Source organism: Marmota monax, unplaced genomic scaffold (genome assembly GCF_021218885.2).
Source record: "Marmota monax isolate L192 unplaced genomic scaffold, Marmota_monax_Labrador192_F-V1.1 WCK01_AAM20220418_F8-fsc00002, whole genome shotgun sequence".
In the NCBI taxonomy this organism is placed as follows: Eukaryota; Metazoa; Chordata; class Mammalia; order Rodentia; family Sciuridae; genus Marmota; species Marmota monax.
In genome coordinates this window covers 40,532,724-40,557,254 of record NW_026693571.1, presented here as the reverse complement: position 1 = coordinate 40,557,254, position 24,531 = coordinate 40,532,724, and the positions used below count along the sequence as shown (strand labels likewise).

General features: G+C 46.3%; 2 protein-coding genes across 12 annotated transcripts in view; one reads left to right on the top strand and one right to left on the bottom strand.

The window, feature by feature from the left end:
- Window positions 1–4,220, top strand: part of Dclk2 (doublecortin like kinase 2) — a 148,772-nt gene extending 144,552 nt beyond the window's left edge. For 4 of the 7 annotated variants that reach the window (XM_058583932.1, XM_058583931.1, XM_046459038.2 and 1 more), the window contains one exon: window positions 2,858–4,220. In XM_058583932.1, coding sequence (XP_058439915.1) covers window positions 2,858–3,073 — 216 coding nt within the window. In that variant the 3' untranslated portion in view covers window positions 3,074–4,220. Of the gene's footprint in view, window positions 1–814; window positions 1,558–2,857 lie in introns of those variants that run through there. The other 3 variants (XR_009228172.1, XM_058583933.1, XM_058583935.1) reach the window with 3 other exon arrangements.
- A 4,189-nt stretch (window positions 4,221–8,409) lies between these two features.
- The window catches only part of Lrba (LPS responsive beige-like anchor protein), a 728,436-nt gene continuing 712,314 nt past the window's right edge, over window positions 8,410–24,531 (bottom strand). For all 5 annotated transcript variants that reach the window (XM_046459031.1, XM_046459033.2, XM_046459036.2 and 2 more), the window contains exons 54-57: window positions 24,003–24,104; window positions 19,398–19,594; window positions 15,179–15,330; window positions 8,410–9,672 (exon numbers count right to left, since the gene is read on the bottom strand). In XM_046459031.1, coding sequence (XP_046314987.1) covers window positions 9,582–9,672; window positions 15,179–15,330; window positions 19,398–19,594; window positions 24,003–24,104 — 542 coding nt within the window. In that variant the 3' untranslated portion in view covers window positions 8,410–9,581. The remainder of the gene's footprint in view (window positions 9,673–15,178; window positions 15,331–19,397; window positions 19,595–24,002; window positions 24,105–24,531) is intronic.

The following is a 24,531-nucleotide window of genomic DNA, read 5'->3' as shown; positions in this document are numbered from 1 at the left end:
TATGTGGTTCACCAAAGGTGGTTGTCCGTTTGCTGATGAAGTTCAACAGTCAAACATCAATCTTCTCAGCTCTAGAGAAGCTTGTGTGAATGCACCACCCCTTTATTTGTAATTCCAGTGGTGACTGTGGAAGCTGCATGTTGACATGCATGCTCTCTGGTCATTCTGTGCTTTTTGGCAGGGTCCTGTCTAACCCCGTGTTCCCCACACAACTCTGCAGGTTGTCAGCTCTGAGGAACTGCTGAATGGCACTGTCACATTCAGTACCTACAGGAGAGATCCATGAAGCTTGTCCCTGGCAGTACCCATTCTCAGTGGCCCAAAGTCAGCCTGTGAATTTTGGCTTATTCCCAAAAGTGGCAGGAAGAGGAGGCCTCCTGGTCTTCCTCGCCCAGTCTGGACCTGACCTGGGGCATGGTTGTATGGGGGACGTGTGTGATGCTCTGTGCCTTCATCTTCATCACCATTACCACACGTCTGAGCAGTTTTAAACACATTTTATGTCAAAAAGTAACCACAAAATGATTTTCCCTGGCATGCATATGTCCTCATTACTGGGATATATGAGCTAATATAGTTTCTTGCAGACACAGATGATGGTAGCAATGGGGTGTATGAGTTTTGTGGCTAAATCATTAGCATCATTGTGCAACTACAGACGGGACCCTCCTGCCCCATCACTCCAATGTTTTCTGACCCTCCATCCCCCCAGGGTTGATGCCTGAGGCTCCACTGAGAAGATTTTAGGATAGGAATTGGTGAATAAACCTGAAAGAAGTAAAGCTGATGCTGTTGTCTGCATTTTATTTGACAGTTTGATTTGACAGTTTGAGAGGCACCTCAGAGTTTCCTCCTTTACCCAGTTGAGACTGTGGGAAATCCCGAAGCAGAATGCTGGTATTCAATGTGCTGTGCTTCCTCAGAGCAGCTCCTAATTCTCGGCCCTCTTCCACGCGCATGCTTCTCAGACTCTGTGCTCCCAGGCAGCCCTTAGCTTCCTCCTGATGAGGTGCTTCCTGACATCCTCCCTGCCAGCCAAGCACGCCCCTGGAAACGACGTGAAAACTTCTCAGCTCTGCACTCTGCCCGCCTTCCCTGATCCTTCCCTGATCAGAAGCTGGCGAGTGCGAGGGAGGATTCCAGTAGTTCTGCTGTTTTCCCTCAGGGGCAAGAGCGTCCTTTAGGGCACGACAGGGATCTTACCAGTGTTTTTGTGTTTCTCCAACTACATTTCCAAAGCTGAATTTTTATCAATAGGATGGTCTGATGCCAGGTAGCCTTTGGATAAGCGAAGATAATTACATGGGGCAGGGCTCTGGTTTCAGGGAGGACTGTGTTTGGGGCGTATACGTCCATTTCCTCGTGACTAGTCCTCAGCCTGCTTAAGGAAGGACAGTGCATTCTGCGGGGTGGCTTCTTTGTTCATCCCGGGTCTCATCCCAGCCTCAGATGAGCAGCGGCCATCTCGTGGCAGAGAAGGGAATGACAAGGACCCTGCTGCCTGCAGGGGCCCGGGGCTGGAGAAAGGCCCGGCCCATGGAGCGCCTCCTCCGCGGGGGTGGGGTGGCCGCCTTCCGGGGGCCCCTGGGGGACATCTGGGGTTGCTTCCTTAGTTTAAGGTAGACAAAACTGTCCACCGTGTTGCTTCTGTTGAAAGTAAGTCTGGTTTCTGTCCCCGCTTCTCTCCTCCCTTCTCTCGCGCTCCCGCCGCCGCCTTGCTCCCCCTGCCTAGGTCCCGGGCCACGGTACGTACTAACCGCACCGCCACCGCTGCCCCGCTCACGTGCTGCCCCGGGAGGAGGAAAGGAGAAGTAACGGGACGGTGTAGGGTGGCTTTCTTCACCCGGGAATGTGCTATGCTTAATGGTAGAAAAAAATCAGCGTTTGCTGCCTGTTTTCGGGTTTGGGGGAGGCCTGGCCTCCGATTCGGGGGCTGGAAGCAGGTTTCCCCTGGGCTTTGCCCCGCCTGCCGCTCCCCGGTCCTGGGACTGTCCTGGGACTGTCCTGGGGAAGCTAGTGCTGCTCCACCGAGGCCCGGGAGGTGGCTGCGGGGCTCTGGAAAAGCCAACTGTTGAGTCCGAGTCACGAGGTGATAAACTGCCTCTGGATCACTGTCCCCTTTAGCTAAAGGCACCTGAGAACTGCCATCTCCCTCACATTTGGAAAATCCGAGGTGGCAGGTTGATGGCCGTCCCTAGACAAGCAGGCAAGAAGTACTGGAACTGAGTCAGGGGATGAAGGGATGAGGACGGTGGGTCCCAGTGAGGGGTCAGAGGGCAGAGTGACTCCATGCCATTCCGTGGCTGGGTCTCTGCTCCTGCATTGAGGCAGGTTAGAAACGCTGAGGTGTGACAAGATGAAGAGTCCCCCTTAGTGGAGGAGAGGAGCAGGTGTGGAGATATGGAGGAGATTGCTCCATCACATTTCCAGGCCTGTTAGAGATGACACAGCCATTTAGGTCATAGGGCAGTATTTATGACATTTGAGAAGTTTCTTGAGACAAGTAATCCATCAAAGACTGAGTGGCCTTAGAGGGTTTGCTGAGTGTCCCAGGAATCTCCTGAGCAGTGATGCTCAGGACTTGGGTGTGGCTCAGAACAGAGGTGCCACCACAGGGCACCCGGATGGCACCAGAGTGGCCTTTTCCCTGGGCCACCAGCCTGGGTTGTGAGAGGGCCAGAAGCCATTGGCAGTGGCTTGGGGAGGGGGGAGGTGTCCCCAAACCATCGCTTCTTTAGGCTCTGGTAGACTGGGTTACTTCTCCTCTTCTCCTCCTGGGCCCCCTGCATGCTGTCGTGCTCCGACTGTGGCAGCTGAGCCTGGGCCAGGGTAACGTGGTCTCTGCGTTTCTCCCCAGAACACGGCTCTAGATAAGGAGGGGCAGATCTTCTGCAGCAAGCACCGTCAGGACAGCAGCAGGCCTGTCGCCGAGCACCCGCCCGCCGCGCCCTCAGCCGAGGAGCCCCCTGCGGCAGCCCTGGCCCCTGCCCCTCCGGAATCTCCCTCATCCCCCTCTCCTGCCGCTGCCACAGGCGGGGAGCGGGTAGGAACTTGGCGTCGCCACCGAGACTGAGCCCCCTGCAGAGGGTCCTAAGCCAGGAAGGCTCCGCTCCTGCCCAGCCTTGCTGTGCCCTGCCCCGAGGGAGCCTCTCTCTTCTGACTGCTCCAAGTTTGTTGGCACCTTCCGTGGGCTGCCTGGGGACCAGGAGCCAGGCGTGCTGCAGCCAGTGCAGGGCTTGGCCTTGCCCTGCACTCTGGACTCTGTCAGAGTGGACTATGTCAGCCCCGAAAAGGCATCCGAGGGACTGGGTTGAAATGTCCATGTTTTGGTGCGGTGGGCACCTCGCCGCTTCACGGGCAGAATGCAGCGGATCTCAGGCACTTGGGGACTTGGATGACCAAGCCCCTTGAGATCTCTTCTTCAAGGACACTTGGCGTGCTGTGCTCCCTTTTTCATAGAAAAGACACAGACCTGCATTTGTCCCTTCCTGATGGTCTTGTGAGAGGTGACATGATACTTATCTGAGGGGGGCTGGTGGGGATTGGCTTCCTGATAGAAGCAATGAACACCTACGAGGACAATCTGGTCATTGGCCACTAATTCTAGACTTTGCGAAGGACGTTCAGGTACCCGAGGAAGCAACCGGACCGTTCGGCTTGAAGCGTTGGGTCACCTGAGACCAGGTGGGCTATTTATTCATACACGGACCCCAGAAAGTCACATCTTCCCTTGAGGGGACATGGTTTTGCCCAACTTCTCCCTGGTGTGTTAGGAAATGTGAATGAGATGGCCTTCGTCTTTGGGAGCAGGCCGGGCACCTGTGCGCAACGTCGTCCACTCTCCTCAGCAAGCCAGCCCCTAGCGGAGCACAGCAAACCTGGGGTCCAAAGTCACCCCACGTGTCCTCTCATCAGCTTTTTTCATCAGGAGCCGGCCAGGAACCACAGCAGAGGCACTCACCTGAGGCACAGCCAGGACTGGGTGGGAAGGTGCTCCTCCACATCCTATACGAACCTTCTGGAAGGCTGCTGGCAGTTTTTCCTCCTTTTCCACCACTCTGCTCTTTTTAATGATTGTACATAACCCGTGTATTTGTTTTACCTGTTCATCTTCTAAGCTGGGGTGAGGGGTGTGTAGTTTATTCTCATTGTTAGATTTTTTTGCCTTCTTACAAGTGTCCCTGCCCTGCAATAAATACTTCCCTCTTCAGAAAAAGCCATCAAGGATGGCAGAGGTTTCTGTGTCTTGGGAAGGACGTAAGAACCAAGCACCCCTCTTGGATGAGGCCTCCACGGGCGCCAGTGTCTGATCACCAGGTGGAGAGGGAAGCTTGGGAAGAAGGTGAGGAGATGTCCCTTGGCTGGTTTGTGTGAGCACAGGTGCTCCCAGAAAAACAGGCCATCTGTTCTCAGTACAGGAATCGAATCCGTAGCAGGAAGGTCATGCTTCATGGGGGGAGTGGAGCAGGGTAGCCACTCTGTGTGTGGCTCCCATCTCCCTCTCAGGCTGTGCTGGCCACTGTCTGGGCTGCATTCGGTGCCTCGAAAGCTGCAATGCCATCTGCAAGGCTCAGGTTTCTGTACCCTCAGAAGGTCTGCTCACCTGTTGCTCCAGTGACCTTGGTCCTGCCTCTGCCCCCAGCTTCTAGAGGCTTTACAACCCCAGGGCTTGAAATCCTCCTCCTGGCTCTGCATCTTGGTTCCAGTTGCTGAAGAAATGACCTGAGCTGATAGGCGAGGTGGCATGATCATTTCTGGGCATTCCAGGTCAAGACGCTGGTCATAAAGTGCAGGTGGGTTTCCCAGGCTCACAGCTATAGCAGGGAAAAACTTCAGGAGGAAGGCAGTTTCAGATTAATAAGGCATGGTTCTAGAACATTCTGCCTGTGTCTTCTCACTGACTGGTTAAAGAGCACCCTTTTTCATAGCTTTCCACAGAGTGTTTTTATTCATGCTGGGGAAGAGCTAATGTAGAGGGAGCAGGCCCCCACCCTGCTCAGAGCCCAAGAGTTGCTCCCTCCCTCAAGCTGCCAGGCTCACCAACATTTGCTAAAGGACAGCCAGGGCAGCACCAGCCCCTGGTATCAGGAAGAGGGACCCTTCCTGTGCAGCGCCAACCCCCTGCTAGGAGGGGATGCAGACAGGAAGTGGCACAAACCAGACGCAGCAGCACCACCCAGCATCCTTAAGTAGCTGATTCCTTAAAAACCTAGAGAAGGATGAAGTGATAAAGGAGCAGAGGAACATGACCAAGGTCACAGAATTGGCAAGAGCCAGAGCCACAATGCATCAATCCCATGATGTTTGGGGGCATCCTGTTTACCCAGAGGCAGCAAGGCCTGGAGGTGAGGGGTCATTTAAGTAGTGATCCTGCATGACAGTTCTGCCACCACAAGCAGATTGTTCACTTGGCCATTTGTTGAGCAAACATTAAAGGTCTGACTTTGTAGAATCCAAATCAAATACAGAAACTGACCTTGGAGTGGGTGTCTCAAAAGGGAAATGGTGACCTGCCGAAGCCATCAGTGGGTGCCTGCTGGGCTCAGCAATTGGGCAAGTGTCTTATTCTCTCATTCTGTCTCCTCCAATCTCCATCTCTTTTCAAAAAGGCTGCCATGACAGAAATATAAGGAATATATGGATTGAATGCATTTGGCAAAACCCCCCAGAATATTGCCACGGCTCAAATGGAGAAATGTGAATTGGGGGATAGGATAGTTCAGGAAAGACTAGCTGTACTGAAACAGAAGTGCTGGTTACTGTTCTCTTGGAGAAAGCCCTAGAGCAGTCGCCGTCCCATGGAACATAACACAAGTGGCACGTGTTACCATTTTCTAGTATTGCATTGAAAATTTAAAAGAAACAGGTAAAGTTCATTTTCAGAGTATATTTAACCAAGCGGGATGTGCCAGTTCTGTTACATAATTAGCAAGGTGTTGCCCTGCTACACTGCTTCATCCTGAAGGTCTGGGAGTGGAGAGTTGGAATGATCCCTGGTTCACTGGAGTCAGCAAAAGTGCTAAATCTTAAACCGCATCATGAGCACTTGTGCAGATCTGGTGGTAGGAGCTGAGCCCTCCTGGTGTACAGTTCTGTTCTGGGGCCTTGGTGTATGAGGCGCAAATAAGGCGCCAGTCATCCAAAAGAGGGCAGCAGGATTGGTGAGGGGGCAGAATCCCCGGCAGCCATGGTGGAAAAATCTGCAAGGTATTAGAGAAAATTTGAGGCACATCATTCCGTGCCCTCTTGCCACATAAAGAACTTTTCTGAGCCAGGCATGCTGATGCACTCTTGTAGTCTCAGTGACTCAGGAGGCTAAGGCAGGAGGATTGCAAGTTTGAGATCAACCTAGGCAATTTGGTGAGACCTGTCTTTAAATAGAAAGTCAGATGTGCTGGAGGTGTAGCTCCATGGTAGAGCACTCCTGAGTTCCATCTTCAGTTCTATTCTGTGGAAAGGATGCAGACTTCCTTCAATCTCCCTGGATGGTCAGCCTGAAGTCCAGTAGGAGGCACGAAGGTTCAGCATCAAGAGGCATTTTAAGCAAGAGTCTATAACAGAGTGGGCCAGGGATAGACTCCACTGTTTTCTACAAACTGAAAGCCTGGCTCTTGGAAATGCATCAGTGTTTGTTGGTAATCACAAAGCCTTCTGTTTGTGGAGTGTTTTATCCTCTCTCACCTGAGCCACTCATGGCCTAAGAGATGGATACTGATGATCTATGTAATAAGTAAGGTCAAGTCTTGGCATAGGCAGGAGCTGGGACTTGGGGCTTTTGGCTCCCAGGCAAGTAGCCTGTAATGAGGCTGTTCCTGTGGGTGTCAGAGGTGCCTGGGGGGATCGTATGTGTCATTAGATGGGGTGGGGAGATTTTTCTCTGGAGGGAGGTTGGCATGTGTGACCCTGCCTCATCTTGGCAGAGGTCTTTGGTGCTATCTTATGATATAAGGCCTTGTCCTCAAAGACAGCTGTGGGAAGTGAAGTCTCTCCAGTGCCACATGGTTGAGGGGAAGAAAAAGGCCTATCTGGTACAGAGCCACTCGTTTGCCCCTGTCACGCCCCTTCCCAAACACAGCTCCTTCATTTGGGCTGGAGCTGGGCTCTTGGGCCTCCCGAGGTCAGGATGGTCTCATCTTGACAGAGGAGTCTGGCAAATTTGGGTTGGACACCTCAGTGCTTAGGTGGAAGTTGGGTCTGAGGAATGTCTCTCAAATAATCCAAGTTCAAAGCTGAAGGGCACCGGCGTTATCCACCAGGTATGAGGAAAGGCCAGTCCTCCCCAGCTCTCCCACAGCCTTGGTTTGGGCCAGGGAGAATATTCCTGAACTTGAGACGAGAGATAATTCATGTTTCTGGTATGTAATCACTGAGCTCATTAGGAGTCAAGGGAACGTTCGTCTCCTTCCTTAGCCATTTCCAAGGAGGCAGGCCGCCAAAGGCCAAACCTGGTCTATTTTCTGAGCCCTCCTGCTCTGTCCCAGAGATCTGGTCACATTCCTTAAATAACAGATTTTCAGACTTGATGGATTGGTCATATTCGAGTGAGAATTGATAGGTGAGGGAAGGAAACTCTTTAATTTCTCGGTGCGAGGCATTTTAAAACCAGGCCTAAATTACCATCAGGAGGGGTCCACTGTGCAGGCCCGTCAGTGCAGCCTCTGTTGGGGGTCACACAGCTTCATCCCCAGCCACCTCTACCCCGATATTTTTCTATTGCTTTTCTTAAAAGAAGTTGAAATTGGATAAAGTATATGAATATTGAGCAAACACTAAAAAATATGTTAAACAGGTTCTATCATTAAGAGTCCTGTGTTGCGGCTAGGGTTGTGGCTCAGCAGCAGAGCGTGCGCCTAGCATGTGCGAGGCACCATTGAATTACTTATGCCCAGTTAATATTCCATGGTTGACTGTGGCTCTATGAACAGCAGAGGCAGTGCAGGCGCAGGTGTTTTTAGGTTCCAGGAGGCAGTGGCTTGGTCAACCTTGCTCCTGTAGCTTACGAAGAGGGAGGAGTGTGCTGTCTGGCTACACTCCTTGTCCTCTGCCATTTTTCTCCATGTTTCTAAAGCATAATATTTACAAATTTAATACCAGTGAGGATTTCTAGTATAGTTTACCATAATTGGCATTTCTGTGGTTTTAAGATGTACCCCCACACACACTAGTGTGTCTATTGTCTTTCTTCTTAATGGTTTATAAAATAATGTGGAGCTTAGATGGAATGGCAGAGTCCCTTGTTTGGTCATTTCTAAGATTCAGGGTTGGGTCACTTGTGAAGCTCTCAATGACAAACACTTGGCCAGAGAAAGCCCGTTTTTATCAGCAAAGTGAATCAGAGCTTGGCATTTTCTTTGTGAATAATTGTTTTAGCCACATTAAAATTTAAGGGTAAAAAAGATTTTTAAACAATTCAGTTACAAATTCCATTTTATTAACTTTTTCTGTCAAACTGTTCATTTCAAATCTTTGCTTTTAGAGAATATATGAATGTGGGAGGGGGAGGAGGGACCCCTCTAGGCAAGCTGCCTGGGAAACAGAATGGCATTTCAACTCAAAGTTCACAACATACAAAGAATTTATTTATGTAATACAGACCTTTTCTCAAATATTTTTCACAGATTCCATACAGTAACCTACTAGAAAAGTAGAATTATACAACACCAAAATAACATTATTTCTTAGTACAAATAGCTAATCAAAAGGAAGGTAGAGCGTTTAATAACAAAGAGAAGGTAGGACGGTGTTGCTTAAGACAGCAGCTGGTGGCCTCTGCACTCAGACCCCAGTGGCCCTGCTCTCCACAGGGACACAGGCAGGCCTCTTGAGCTTTGGTACTTGCATTTACTTTCAAAGAAAAACAAAGGCTGTGAGCCCAAGAGCATCTCCATCACTTCATTTTGTTGTGCTATGAGGACAACAGGTCAGGAAAAAACAGTAAATATTTCACACTTGCTATAACTTAGATCCTTTGTTTACCACACAATAAAATACAACAGCCTCCCCCACACCATAATTTTCTAGACTAAAACATGCTTGAAGAATAATATTATAGAAATAATTCATTGAGATGTTTTAAATTACATTTACCATAATTTAAACATTACTATTTAAATCCCAGAAATTTCAGCACTGAAGAAGCACAATTGTTTGGAAAAATTCAGGACCAAAAGTACACCATAAAATCCTCCCATCCCATTATTATAACCTGTTTCCCTGTTGCTAAAATCATATTTCTCAAGATTACAGGTAAATGGGAAACGTTTTTTTCATAATATAGCTAGAATAAGTGGGCTTATTTGTTCCACTGTGCATTTCCATAATTGGTGAAAATAGACTTCTCATTATGACTAAAAATATAGATTTTTTTTAAAACTACAGAACCCAGCAGCCAGTTTTCTGCTTTGCTGTTCCCCTCCCCCAAAAAGTCAAGCAAAGTCTACAAAAATAGCAATTAACTTTAAAAAATATTTTGCTTGTTCAAGCAAATTTAAGTTACATTCAGATGTGACAGCTATTTCTTAGAGAATGATGCTCAGGGTCTCTCCATTGCTCAGGCTGGTGGCAGCCGAGTGCCGTCACCATCAGTAGCGGGTTTGGTATTCATGATGCCACCGGTTAAAGTCGTTGTAAAACAGCACGATGCTTCCTGAAGCCATGCCAGAAATGATGCACCTGGGAGAAACACAGAAAACAGGGTTTGCACACCGACGCTTCCTGGGGCTTGTGGCCAAAGACTTGCCTTCCCCAAGCCCATTAGGCCGAGGGCAGCAGTCAGACTGCGACCCGGTGTCAACTGTGGTGTTTTCTTGATGCCTGAAAGAAGGATCTGGGGTGTTGAGAGCCACAGCCGAAGAGGCCCCAGAAAACTTCCAGCTGCCGGCTGATGATTGGCTCACAGCGGCCCCAGCAACATCTAGCTGATTGGCTCCTCTGCAGTGATGCTCATTGGGCTGTTTCCCTGCCCTTTCAGACCACGGAGCTGCTCATTGGGGGACTTTTTTGGCTCCGCCCACGTGACCCAGCCAATCGGCCTCAAGAGCAGGAGGATTGTGGGAGGTGGAGAGAAGCTGGTGTGGGAGAGAGAGGCTTGTGGAAAGCCGGTGGTGGCAGTTGAGGCTCTGAGGGTTTTTCCTGAGAGGCTGTTTTGTTTGGCGTGTGTGGTTCTAAAAATAAAGTTAGTTTCTTTTGACAAGTGGCTCCTGATTGTGCCCAGCCAGACTGCAGCACTGGGGAAACTCGGGGTGCTGCCTGCTTTTTCATGGACAGGGCAAGTATAGCCAGGTGTGCAGAATGAGTCACTACAGCCTGAGTCAATGCCACCATTCCTGCGGGAGGCTGGCCTGTAGGATGAACCTATCCCTTTATACAGGCATCCGAACCATAAGAAAAAACTGAAGGAGCAGGTGGCACACACCAAGTGACAAATGTCATCTCTGCCAGGACAAAAAATGACACGGAATGAGTGCTGACCACTGGGTGTGGCTCAGTGGCAGAGCGCTTGCTGGGCTGGGCTCTCCCCTGCAGAGGAATCCTCTGGGTCATCATGTGCTGGGTATGGGCCTGGTCCTCATAACAGTGACTGCCACTGTCCCTGGGCAGGGATGATGGAGAGCAGTAAGGGAGCAGTCAGGGACCTTCCCTGTGGCTGCTCCAGGGCAGAGAATATCAAAGTGGCAAAAGTAAGTCTTCCTATATCAGTTATTAGTGTAAAAAGATTAACTGTCCAGTCAGAAGGTCGAGACTAGCAGAATGGATAGAAAGCATGATACGACATGCTGCCTACAGGACACTCACTTGGACACAAATATGTTGAAAGTGAAAGAATGGAAAGAGATATTCCATACAAACGGTAACAGAAGAGCTTCAACAGTATCTGAAGTGGTTGTACTAACATGAGACAAAATGGGTTTTAAGTAGAAAACTGAGACACTTATTGATAAAAGGGTCAATTCATCCAGAAAAACAGAATAAAACATATGCATTAAACATCTGAGCCCAAAGAGGTGGAACAGACACCATCAGAGCTGAAGGGAGAACTAGTTCTACAGCAATAGGTCAGACACTGCAGTCGCCTACTTTCAATGAAGAGCGGAGCAACCAGAGCAAATAAGAGTCCCTACAGTCTCAAAGGTAAGCCACATACTGGGCCTTCAAACCAGTCTCAATGATTTAGAAAGACTGAAATTATACAAAGTATCTCTTCTGATGGTAACAGAATGAAACCAGGAATCAATAATAGAAGGAAAACTCACAAATACGTGAAAATTAAACCCCGGGTCAAAGAAGCAGTCATAAGGAGATCAGAAAATGACAATACACAACATCGAAATTTACAGGATGCAGCCAAAGTGCCAAGATGAAGTTCACAGCTGCAGACGTGTCCTCTAACCCCTGAATCGATGACGTTAGGTTGTTAGGTTGCACCTGGCAGCTCACACCCATAATCACAGTGACTCAGAAGGCTAAGGCAGTGCAAGTTCAAGTCCAGCCTCAGCAACTTAGCAAGACCTTCTCTCAAAAAAAAAAAAAAAAAAAAAGAACAGGAGATGTATGTAGCTCAGTGATGTGCCCCTGGGTTCAATCCCCACTGTCAAAAATAAACTAAGAAACTGAGCCCAAGGCTAGGAGAAGGAATGAAATAATAAGGGCAGAGAAAATAGAATACAACAGAAAATCAAAACAAATTGACAAAGGAAAAATAACTCAGAAAGTAGGGATGTTACTACCAGTTTAACATGAATAACAAAGTTATAAGATTATTAGGAACAGTTGGATCCCAGCAAATTAGACATCCTAGAGAAAACGGACACATTCTTGGAACAATATACCCAAACTGAATCACCACAAAAGAGAGAACCGGAATAGACTTAAAACTAACAAGATTGACTCAGTAATCAAAAACCTCCCACTAGGGCTGGCTAGGGGCTGTGGCTGTGGCTCAGTGGCAGAGCGCTTGCCTAGCATGTGTGAGGCACTGGGTTGGACCCTCAGCACCACATGAAAGTAAATAAAGGAGGCCTCAGAGGGTCCCTTGCCTTAACAAAACAAAATCTCCCGATAAAGGAAAGCCCTGGGCAATATGGCTTCACTGGTGAATTCTACCAAAAACTTAAAGAAGGGTTAACACTAGTCCTTTTCAAACTTTTCCAAAACATTCAATAGGAGGGACCCCTACTAACTCATGCAATGAGTCCAGCATCTCCCTAATACCAAAGTCAGAAAAAGACACCACAGACGAGGTCCTTATGAATATGGATGCTAAGTACTAGCAAACATATTAAGGGTTATACACCATGACAAAGTGATAGTCATACCTGGAATGTAAGGTGGTTCAATATGCAAAAATCAACACAATACACCACATTAACAGAATGAGCCAAAAAATCCACATGATCATCTGGGCTAATATTGAAAAAGCCTTTAACAAAATTCAACATCTTTTCATTATTAAAAACACTCACCAGGAATCAAAGGAAATTTCCTCAAATGACAGAGCATTTATGAAAAATCTATAGCTAACATCATAGTAATGAAATTAAGTTTTTCCTCTATGATCAGAATATGCCCATTTTTACCATGTGTATTCAACATAGCACTGGAAGTCTTACACAGTAATTAGGCAAGAAAGAGAAAAGGAATCTACATTGGAAAGAAGTAAAAATTATCTCTGTCACAGATGACAGGTAAGAAATCCAAGATTCCACATTAACAAAACACAACAAAAAAACCTTGATAGAGCTAATAAATAAATTCAGCAAATTTGAAGGTTTATAATACACAAAAAAATTGGTTGTATTTTTATATACTAACAATGAATAAAAGAGAAATTAAAAACAATCCCATTTATAAAAACATCAAAAAGAATGAATTACTTGGGAATAAATTTAAGGAAACAAAATACTTGTATACCAAAAACTATGAAATATTGCTGACAGAAATAAGAGAGAAATGAGTGGAAACAAACCCCATGTTGAATCCATCCCATGGGCTAGACAACCTAATATTGTTAAGATGTCGATACTACCCAAATAAATCTCTAGATTTACAGTAATCCCTACCAAAATGATTTTTTTTCCAGAACTAGAAAACCCATCCAAAAATTTATCAGGAATCTCAAGGGACCCCCAACTAGCCAAAACAATTTTGGGAAAGAAGAAAAAAGTGGGAGGTGTCACATCTTCTAGCTTTTATACTTACTACAAAGATACAGTAATTGGAACTGTCATACTGGCATAAAGACAGACACAGGGACTAGCAGGATGGAACAGAGGCTTAAAAATAAAGCCCACATATATGGGGTTCAATAACTTGATGGGTGCCAAGACCATTCAGTGGGGAAAGGACAATCCTCCACGTGCAGAACAATGAAGTTGGATCCTCACCTAGAACTAGAAACCTCGTGGGGGATGCTTTGTGACCTTGGATTCTGCAATGATTTCTGAGATATGACACCAAAAGCACAGGCACAACAGAAAAGATATTTTGGACTCTGAAAATTAGACATGTGCATCTAAAGACACTGAAGACAGTGAAAAGACAACACTAATCACGAGGGAGCTGTAGAGCCACAAGGGAGATCCCTCCACGCCCCACACCCACTGGACAGTCGTCATAGAAACAGAACACGATGAGCACTGGCGAGGACCGAGAAATCAGATGCCCATGTGCACTAGTGGGATTGGAAACCAGTGTGGGAGCTTCTCAGAAAGGTAAAGATTATTACCATATGATCTAGCAATTCCACACCTGGTATTTACCCAAATGAACTGTGAAAAAATCTTAAACAGGTATCTATGCTAATGTGAAAGCATATTATTCACAATAGACAAAAGGTGGAAATAACCCAACTGCCCATCAAATGCATAAACAACATCGTATATCCATCCAGCAGAACATCAGGCTAGGAAGGAATGGGATTCTGATACATACCATAACATAGCCCTGAAAACATGCTAAGTGAGATAAGCCAGACACAAAAGGAATATTGTTTGGTTACACTGTCAGGAGGTATCCAGAAGAGGCAAATTCCTAGAGACTGAAAGTAGAATGGAGGTGAGCTGCAGAGAGGCAGTCATTGTTTAATTGTTTGGACTGATGAAAAAGTTCTGTAAATGACAGTGCTGGTCACACAACATTGTGAATGCACTTAATGCCACAAAAATCATACACTAAGAAAACAGCCTATGTTGCCACAATTTTAAAAATCAGGAAATATCTGTATAATACAACTTTAGATACCAGCTAAAAATTATCCTCCTGTAGGGCGTGGTGGTGCATACCTGTAATCCCAGCAACTTGGGAAGCTGAGGCAGGAGGACTATAAGTTCAAAGCCAGCCTCAGCAATTCAGTGAGGCCCTGAATAACTATCGAAATAAAAATACATAAAAAGGGCTGGGATGTGGCTCAGTGATTAAGCACCCCTGTGTTCAATCCTCAGTACCAAAAAAATAAAAATAAATTATCCTCCCAATTTACTTGGGATATTAAAGCACATAAATCAAGTCTCTCTTGGGCTGGGGATGTGGCTCAAGCGGTAGCACGCTCGCCTGGCATGCGTGCGGCCCAGGTTCGATCCTCAGCACCACATAGAAACAAAGATGTTGTGTCCGCCAAAAACTAAAAAATAAATATTAAAAAAGTTCTCTCTCTCTCTCTCTTTAAAAAAATAAATAAATAAATCAAGTCTCTCAGTAGAATCCCCAGGGGCAGAGACAAAGCATTTTATGTTATACATGTTTACAACTCTTAAAATTTTGCTTATAAAAAAAGGTGCTTTAAAGAAACATAAGAGGCTTTCCAGCAATGTAACTGGAGCCTTTGCTACTTAAATCCTGTTTCTTGAAAACTCAACATCTGTCTATGAATAGCAAGGCCATCAGAAAATAAATCACACTTAAAAATGTTCTTAGATCCCTGATACTGGGGAGGCTGAGGCAGGAGGCAATTTACAACACCAAAGAGACCTGGGGATGTGTATCAGTGGTAGGAGTGCTTGCCTATCAAGTGCAAGGCCTTAGGTTTGTTCCCTAGTAGTGCAAAAGATCCTTGGAATTGATATTGGCTTTGGCTGTTTTGACTGCACAGGTGACGCTGCCACTCACCTAATCCATCAGCTCATTTAAAGAAAGTCCCTCTGAGTTTTTAATATTACTGTTATTAGACTGTTTCCATTGTTACCTCTGGTCATGAGACAGTGCCATGGCCCGGATTCCAGCATCGCAGCCTGGGTAGGCAAAGAGTTGCTTGAGGTCAGACACCTGCCAGACCATGACCACACCGTTGTCTCCTCCTGTGAGCAGGTACTGCCCGTCCCGGCTCAGCTGGATGGCCTGTGAGAGACAGCAACATTCAGTAGAGATGGGGTTGTGGGAAAAGGGCCTGGTGTATGTGAGGCCGGCGCTCACTGCCAGCTACTGCCGTGAGGGCAGGGCGTGGGGAAAGACTGATCCTTAGAGAGTCTTAGGAAATGAGTTGTAGAAGGCCTACCATTTTTCAAAATGCAAGTGGACAAGGTTAGGCAATGCTGGAGGTTCATTTTCATTCCTTACAGTTTTGTTTTGATGACTCGTTCATGGAACTCGGTTCCATGAATGCTGCCTGAACGGCCAACCGTGGCGGGGAGCATTTCTTCAGCAGTACTGTGACGCATCAGCCCATCTTGTGCCAAGGTGGCAGTCAGGGCCAGCCTACCCTGTGGCCCCAGTAAGGCTGGTGCCTTTCCTTCCATGGCACTAGGTGGGGCAAAGCAAGCAGCCAACAGCTTAAGCGCCTTCTCCAGGCCTGCTGGATTTTGACAGCAGCTGTAGAAACCAACAGCTGCTTGGATGGTCAAAGCCCAGGCCTGCACTGCAGCCGGCCTCATGGCCAGCTCCTCACGGCCAGCTCCTCACAGCCAGCTCCTGTGGTCCGGCCGCCCCACCCTGCATGCACAGCACACAGGCGGAGTCTGCCCTTTGATCCTTTGAAAAGGGCGTCCACAGATGAAAGCTTTTGGGTCCAGTGCAAACCCATGCCAGCTTCCTGTTTTTGTATGACTGTTTCTACATTTTTTAATGGTTGAAAAATAATTTCTCATGACACATGAATATTAGATGAATTCCAAATCTGAATATCCATAAATAGGTTTTATCAGAACCCAGCCATGCCATTTGTCCCTGGCTACTTACACAGGTAGTTGCATCAGAGACTGAGGGGTCCTCAAAGCCTAAAATATGCACTGTCTGTCACTTTACAGAAAAGAGTGCCTGCTCCTGATAGAAAAGGCTCCTCTCAGCTTCAGCTGCCAGGTCTATTACCCCTGCCTTTCCCCTGGTCACCTTCCCACTTGGCATTCCATCCCTATAAATCTCCTTCCTGTGGCGGGGAGGCCTCCAATTTCTCTCAGTCCCTGCTAATACCTGCAATCATCTGTCCACCTGGGCACAGTGAATGTGGGGACAGATTATGAAGGCAGCCAGGTAAAAACAAAATCTAACTTCAGAAAACTATACTTACTCTGTTTCAGAATTTTAGGATAATTGCCTAAGTCTTTAATCTACCCTCTGAGAAATTTTAAAATTGTATGAAAGGGATGTTTTATACCCATTCAATTCACATTTGCATACATGCCAATTTTTAGTAGCCTCTTAAATATAGCTTATTAAATACACAAAAAGACATCTAAGAAATAAAAACCCAAATGTGGAAGACAGTTACATACAAGATATATTCTCAGCCAGTTGCTGTGGCGCGTGTCTGTGATCCCAGCGACTTGGGAGGCTGAGGCAGGAGGATCACTGGTTCAAGGCCAGCTTCAGCAACTTAGTGAGACCTTGTCTCAAAAAATAAAAAGGATTGAGGGAGTAGCTTAGTGGTAAAGCACCCCTGGGACAAAACAAAAAACAAACCCCCCAAAAAACTCAAAGCTTTTCAATGAAATATAATTCAATATGAGCAAAAATCCTATTTCCTCTGTTCATTTCACAAATGGCAATCTCCAGTGATACCTGGGAACTACAGTGAAGACTAGGACAAATAGTTATTTGCCACACTTATAAAATTCAGCTGATGAAAATGTGTTGACCTTATGGTTGGGGTTTATTTGAATTATATACTTGAGGATTTTTACTGGATAAATGCTATATTAAAACCGTTAATCTTTAATTCTTTGTTCTAGTTAAGAATCTCTAATACTAATTCTGTCTAAAAGGAAAAAAAAAATCCAGGATTTTGAGGAGTATACATTCATCAACACTCAAAACATGTTAATGGCCAGGGGGAAGCATGTCCTGCCCCTCCATCATGAGGGGCCTGTCCATGTCCTCCGGCAGTGAGGGCCATCGTAGCATGTACTGAGCTGCACTGTGTTCTACCAAACCTTCCTTTATGTGGTTCTTGATTCCAACCCAGCTCAGGATCCAGTGAGTTGTGACTCCAGAGACCTGTTAACCTCGTCCTCTGGGTCCTGAGTGATTTGGATGGCCTGCACTGGTTTTTAAGGAGGCAACAGCAGGCCACTGTGGTCAGTGGAGACCGACTGACTAAATCAGCCCCAAGGAAAAAAATCACTGAGCTCCTAGGAGTGAGAAGGTGCTTATTGGTTGTGGTGGACTAGCTGTGCTGTCGGACAGGCTGGCCTGCTTCAATCCAAGTGACTCATGAAGACATCCACACATTGTCTAGGTGCTGTATTATAATAATGCTATTTACCAAAATGCCACTGAGCAATCTGCCACCTGAAGTAAAATAGGTGTGAAGCCTTGATCCGCACAGAGGTTCCCAGGCTGCCTGGCTGCCTGCAGCGTTCTTGGTATTTCAAAGAAACTCAGTCTCTGGTCTGGCTGGTGACTGATTTGCTTCCTGCTCTCCATTCCTTGAATAGGCTCAGCCTGCAGGGTGAAGCTGGAGATCCTTGCTCTGTGATGTCTCTGTTCGGGACTGTGGTTTCCTTCCTCCCTCCCCAGGTGGCTAGCTGCATGTCTCTGAATGTCTCTGCGGCCAGCAGTGCTCACCATAATCACACGGGAGCGCACCATAATCACACGGTTGCCACCTGCAAGTTAGTGAGTATGACAGAGTGCAGGAGTGCTGGGGAAAAGGCGTGGACTCTTAAAGCCTAAAATCCAGCGGGAAACATTACTGAGGGAGGAATGGGGGCTGCAGGGCAGGGAGAGGGTGAGTGCCAACAGCCTGCAGGATGCCTCCCGCTGCTGCCTGAGGAACTTGCCGAGCCGCTGGTCTCGCTGCAGTGCCAGGGGACGGTTTCAGCCAGCCAGGGATTTCAATTATTTACAGATTTATTAGTGCAGCTGACAAAGTAATCACAGCTCAAAGTGACAGATTATCAACATTATTATTGTAAAGAAAAGAGGAAAGGAAAATCCTCTGATGTGTACTTGGTTTAAATGAAGTATTATGGGAAAGAAGGGAAAAATAAAGCAGAGGGCGGGAAGCTGTGTGCTGGCTTCCATGTCGGGGCCGGCGGAAAACTCAACAGCCAGCAAGGAGACTCAAGGAAGCCTCGATCCCAGCACACAGAGCCCCCAGGGACCCTTGGTAGGGATTTTGTTCCTGAAAGCTTCCTGAGCCTAGTGTTCACCTGGGAGAAAAGGGTGAGCAGACGAGACGGGGAAACTGGGAGGACTTGTGTCATCTCAGCTGCCCAGAGTCAGGCTGTGCACTGAGGAAAATGTCCAGAGCCAGCCCAGGCCCACACGCAGAGGGCAGAGGCATGGGGGCCCTGCTATTGCCCCAACATGTCCTGGGTCCTCTTTGTACAATCACATGCACATCTACCCAGATGATAGGTCTCCCACGGCTTCACTTTCCCTCTGCCTGCACCAAGAAGCTTTGGTGACAATGGAAGCACCTTGACAAAGTAGCTCCCAAAGGACCAGCCTCTTTTCCTCAGCCTCTAGCACTCTGGAGCCCTGGACTTAAAACAAAGCCCAACCGGAGGGTCCACTCAGGGGAACGCCTGCCTGCCTCGCTTCATAATCCGCAGCTCAACTCCCTCAGCTTGACGGGCTGCGCCTGCTGTCCGGGAAGAAGTCGAGTCTAACCCTAGTGCTAACCCGAGGCCCTGTAGGGTAATCTGGTCTGTTCAGCTTTTATACTTGAGAAACAGGAAACTTCCTTAGATAAAAGCACTGCAGTGCCATCAAAAGTCACAGGGATGGCTTCTCAGGCCCTTGAGAAAACCCCTGCTGCTGAGGGCCTCCTCTGCTTCCCGGCCTGGCACAGCCCCGCAGCTGGGGCCTGCTGTGCTCTGCGCCTGTCCAAGTGCTACCTCCCGTGTCCCTACTCATGTAGAAAAGAGGCCAAGACAACTCAAAAAGATTTCTGCAGCCACCCCCGGGCCCCTCATTTGCCATACCGAGGTAAAGATGGGGAATGCAGAAAAGCCTGCGGAGCTCACCCTGATGTGATCATCCGTTTCCACAGTGGCCTGGAGCTTCCCATTCACACTGAAGGTGCAGAAGCAGCCGTTTTCATAGAAGATGACACAGTGACCCTCTCGTGAAGCCTGGATGAGTTTTGGTTTCAGGCAGTTTTCCGGACCCTCTAAGGTCCTTAACAAGTCTCCATTCATGGAATGTATGAGACATGGTCCTTCTGAGAAAGAGGAGACACAAAGGCAAATACATAATCAAGTCAGAAGGCTTGGGTATGTAGCTCAGGGGTAAGGCGCTTGCCTGACAGGTGCAAGGTCCTAGGCTCCAGCCTCTGCACTGTGAAAAGAAAAGTGTGATTTGAATCTTGAGCACAGTTCAACCAGGATAATGGTGTTACATGACAGCTGTAGAAAGCTTTTTTAAAAAACTATATATCATCTTATGTGCAAGTTATTTTGCTAACTCTCCCCTTCATGTCTGCCTTCCATTGGGAGAGGAGAGAAGCTAAGCCATGTACATTCAAACTCGCTTTTCCTCAAGAGACAGGAAGTTACTTTATAAAATCCATTATGCCAAGAGGTGAAATTAACTGGAGGCATTCAGAAAGGAATGGGACAATTATTAACAGACTCAAGGAAGGTTGAGAAGCAGGCAGACAGGGTTGTTGTCAGGCATACTGACTTCTCCCTGCACCTCTCAGGGGCCACAGTCCCACACTGTGTTCTATGCAGAGAGAGCGCAGTAGGGTGGCTGCTGAAGACTTAAGCCACCTTCTTGCCCACTGCCACTGAACTGAAAGGGAGACGGTGGTGATCTCTCATGCCCCAAATTCACATGGGCCATCTCCTGCCACCTCATGACAACTAAATCTACTTCTATGATATCCCCAAAACAAGCAGCAGCATTCAACACTGCCAAACCCCTAGGGTGACCACCAGGCTGGGATGCCTGTGGAGGGTGGGAAGAGGCTGAGCAGCTCACACCTATCTCAGCTTTTCTGTTTCTACTGAAAACCTGTGACATACAGAGTGAAGAAGTAGACAACAAAAATTCTTTATGTGGTGATGAAGTTCCCAGAGATCCCTAAGTCAGGCTTCCCCTGAGGGGTAGCCAGGGTATGTACCCTCCAATCTCCTAGCTAAATGAATGGAATTACTGCCTGCTCCCCACACAGTTCCTGAAAGCATGCCTTTTGCAAATATGGCTCTCAGGCTGTTCTCGGCCGTTCAGAGAGTGTATAAGTTTTTGTGCTCTCAGGCAATGGCTTTCTCAACAGGACCCCTAACGCTCAGGAAATAATGCCAAGAGCATTGAATTAAAAAGCTTTTGCACAGCAAAGGAAACAATTAGGAAATTGAAGAGAACCCACAGAATGGGAGAAATCTTTGCTAGCTATTTTTCTGACAGAGGATTAATATCTAGAATATGTAAAGAACTCAACTTTTACACCCGAAATTCAAATAATCCAATTAATAAGTGGGCAAATGAATTAAACAGACACTTTTCAAAAGAAGAAATACAAATGGCCAACAAATACATGAAAAAATGTTCAACATCATTAGCAATTAAAGAACTGCAAATCAAAACTACACCGAGATTTCATCTCATACCGTCAGAATGGCAGTCACCAAGAACACAAGTAATAATAAATGCTGGAGAGAATGTAGAGAAAAAGGAACACTTTTACACTGCAGGTGGAACTGTAAATTAATACAAATCAGTAATGGAAGCTCCTTGAAAGACTGGGCTGTAGAAAGCCTTTTTAAAAAAACTACATATCATCTTATATGTAAGTTATTTTGCTAACTCTCCCCTTCATGTCTGCCTTCCATTACGAGAGGAGGAATATGACCAGCTATACCACTTCTTGGTATTTACTTTGAAGAATTAAAGCCATCTAACTACAGTGATACATGCATACCCATGTTTAGAGCAACACAATTCACAATAGCCAAACTATGGAACCAGCCTGGGTGTTCATCAACGGATGGATGGATAAAGAAATGCGGTATATAAAGTGAAAGAAGTCATGAAACCTCAGAGGTTCAGGGGTCCTATGTTTTCTCTTATATGTGAAGCTAGAGAGGAAAACAAAGGTGGAGGTGGATCTCCTAAAAATCAAAGGGAGATCAGTAGAGGAAAGGGACCTAGGGGAGAAGTCCTAAGAGAGAATATTGGTCAAATTATATTGTTCTATTGTGTGCATGTATGAATGTGTAACAAAAAATCCCATCAGTATGTACAATTATAATGTACCAATTTAAAATGTGGGAAAAAAGATTTTGTGGTCTTCAACATAAATACAGACAGGCAGTCTTTGCTTTTGTCCAGTTCCAGCATGTATGAATTTCAGTTATTATTCCCTGAACAACACTACCCCCATCCCCAACAACACAGTTCGGCTTTCAGTTATCACAGCAGCTGAATAAAGTGGACTCTTTGAGGCTGGCTTTTCAGGCCACAAACCACTATGTAAACATCAGTTGTGCATCATGACAAATGACCAGTCACATCACTTTCAAAGCACAGAGGTGACTGGTCTACTGCACATCTGGGATGCAGTTCATGCTTAGACAGCAAACACAGTAGTTGTGTTGCCTCCTTGATTCCCAGAAATAAACTTGTAAGACCTTTTATAAACATGGACAACACAAAAGGGTATTGGCCACCACAGATGAAACTTCAACAGAGAAATAAAAAGAAAAAAGCTGAGAGTGGAATCCAAATTGAGTATAAATGGAATTAGAGAATGAAGGGCAGGTTGTGGACACGGAGGTGACACTGTAGTCATGCAGCTAGGAAATGAGGGAAGGGAGTTTATTGATACAAATTAGGAAAGTGCTTGTAACATGATGATGTAGCTGGGTTTGGTAGCATAGAACTGTAATCCCAGCAGCTCGAGAGGTTGAGGCAGGAGGATCATTAGTTCAGAGCCAGCCTCTGCAATTTATCAAGGCCCTGAGCAACTCAGTGAGACCCTGCCTCTAAATAAAATATAAAAGAGGGCTGGGGGGGCTGGGGATGTGGCTCAAGCGGTAGTGTGCTCGCCTGGCATGCGTGCGGCCCAGGTTCGATCCTCAGCACCACATACAAACAAAGATGTTGTGTCCGCCAAAAAATAAAAAATTAAAATTAAAATTCTCTCTCTCTCTCTCTTTAAAAAAAAAAAAGAGGGCTGGGGATGTGGTTCAGTGGTTAATTACCCCTGGGTTCAATTCCTGGTACCCAAACAAAAAACAACAACAACAACAACAAAAAAAACAAACAACAACAACAAAAAAACTGATGGTGTCCCAGAAGTGATACCAGTAAAACATCCCATCCAAGACCTAGAAGATAGTTCATGACATTGAAAGCACAAAAAATGCTGGAAGATGGTCCAAACTTAGAAAGGAGTATGATTTTGTGGTCTATGGCATAGAAAAGATGGATGTGGAGCAGGCAGTGAGGATTGCTCACACCACCCTCAAGTTTTTTATAAAGAATTAAAATATTTTAAATCTCAAAGTTTCTAATATTTAAATTGCAATGTACTAAGTCAAGGTGTGTTTTAATATTTTTTATGTCCTTACATGAGTACATATGCACGTGCATACACACATATAATAAAAGAGATTTTTAACATTTTAACAAAAATTTTGTAAGTCATGGAACAATCACAACATTTCCCACTATCAAGTCCAAGTCCATTTTGCAAAATGGTTTCAATTTGCATTTTCAGTATTAGAGTCCCACGCTTATGTGCAAAGTGAGGGTGGTCTTAAGAGCTGTGTTTTACATGGATCATGTACAGTCCAAGACCCATGTTAACTCAGCATGTGTAAAATTATTTGGTACAAGAAGGGGCAGGGGAAATCCAGTAGTCACAGAATTCCTGCTGTCAGTATTATCTCACTTCACTGCTTTGACCAACTAAATTTTTTAAACACAACCCTTTGAATACTTAATATGAACTTGTCAGCTAGAATAAGTATAGTCCAGAACACAGATAAGGTGGCTCAAATACTTTAGGCTGCCCACCAGGTAAGCCTAGAAGACATGGGATACAAGAGTACTTTTTTGTGCCCTCAGACTTCAGTTCAGAGCAGAAACACAGAGATGGATCAGCTATCAAATGGACGCAGCTCTGTTCCTGGTTAGAGCCCAATTTGTTGTGTGTACTTTGGAGAAGCTCAATATCTCTGGCCTAAACTGATGACACAGCTGCCAGCCAAACTTCCAGTCAGACCAGCGTAAGTGTCTCCACTTTCCTCGGTGACAGTTTGGCCCCTGCTAGCCTGAGGTTGAATGTGAAGAGAGTCAGGAGTTTCCATTCAGGTTTGTAAAACACCTTAAACTCTTTAGAACAGTTCTGTGAAATGTAACTTCCTGCAGTAATAGGAAGGGCTGGGTCTGTGCTCAGGTGCACAGCAGCCGCCAGGCATGTGTGAACACTGAGCCCCCCCAATGAGGCTGCTGCCACCAAGGAACGGATTGTTTAGTTGCACTTAATTTTATCTAAATTTGAGTAGCTTTATGTGGCTAATGGCTATTATACAGGCCAAAGATTTAGAGAAGAGGCTTCGTCTTTGCTAAGTGTTATCAGAAGACACCAAGGAATGCACTCATATGCAGGTTCCCAGCTTTACCTTGAGAGCCACTCAACACCAGGCCCAGCTCGGCACAGACGGCAGCACAGGTGATCTCACAATCATGGCCTGTCAGAATGGCCCGAGGGGTGGTAGTCTCACCTTCAGAAACAAACAGATAAAAAGGACAAGTCAATTCAAGTTCAAGCAGATTAAATAACTTGTTCCTAATTTCCATGATGCCTAAATCTTTAGAGTTTGAGAATTTGTCCAAAAACCCTATTTTAGGACTAGTTCTAAACTAAATGCTACAGTTCAAGGCCCACATGTTGCTTTTCAAGGAACCCTTAGGTGACCATCAAGCAACAGTGGTCACTAGCTCAGATGACAAAGCCTGAATTCTAAAATGCCTCAGATAGTCCTGTGTGGTGTGCAGGCCTGTGACCCCAGTGTCTCCGGAGGCTGAGACAGGAGGATTACCAAAAAAAAGAGAAAACACTAGGGATGTGGGGGCAGTAGCTCAGTGGTAAAGTACCCCTGGGTTTAATTCCCACTAGCAAAAAAAAAAAAGCCTCAGAGATGCCTTCCA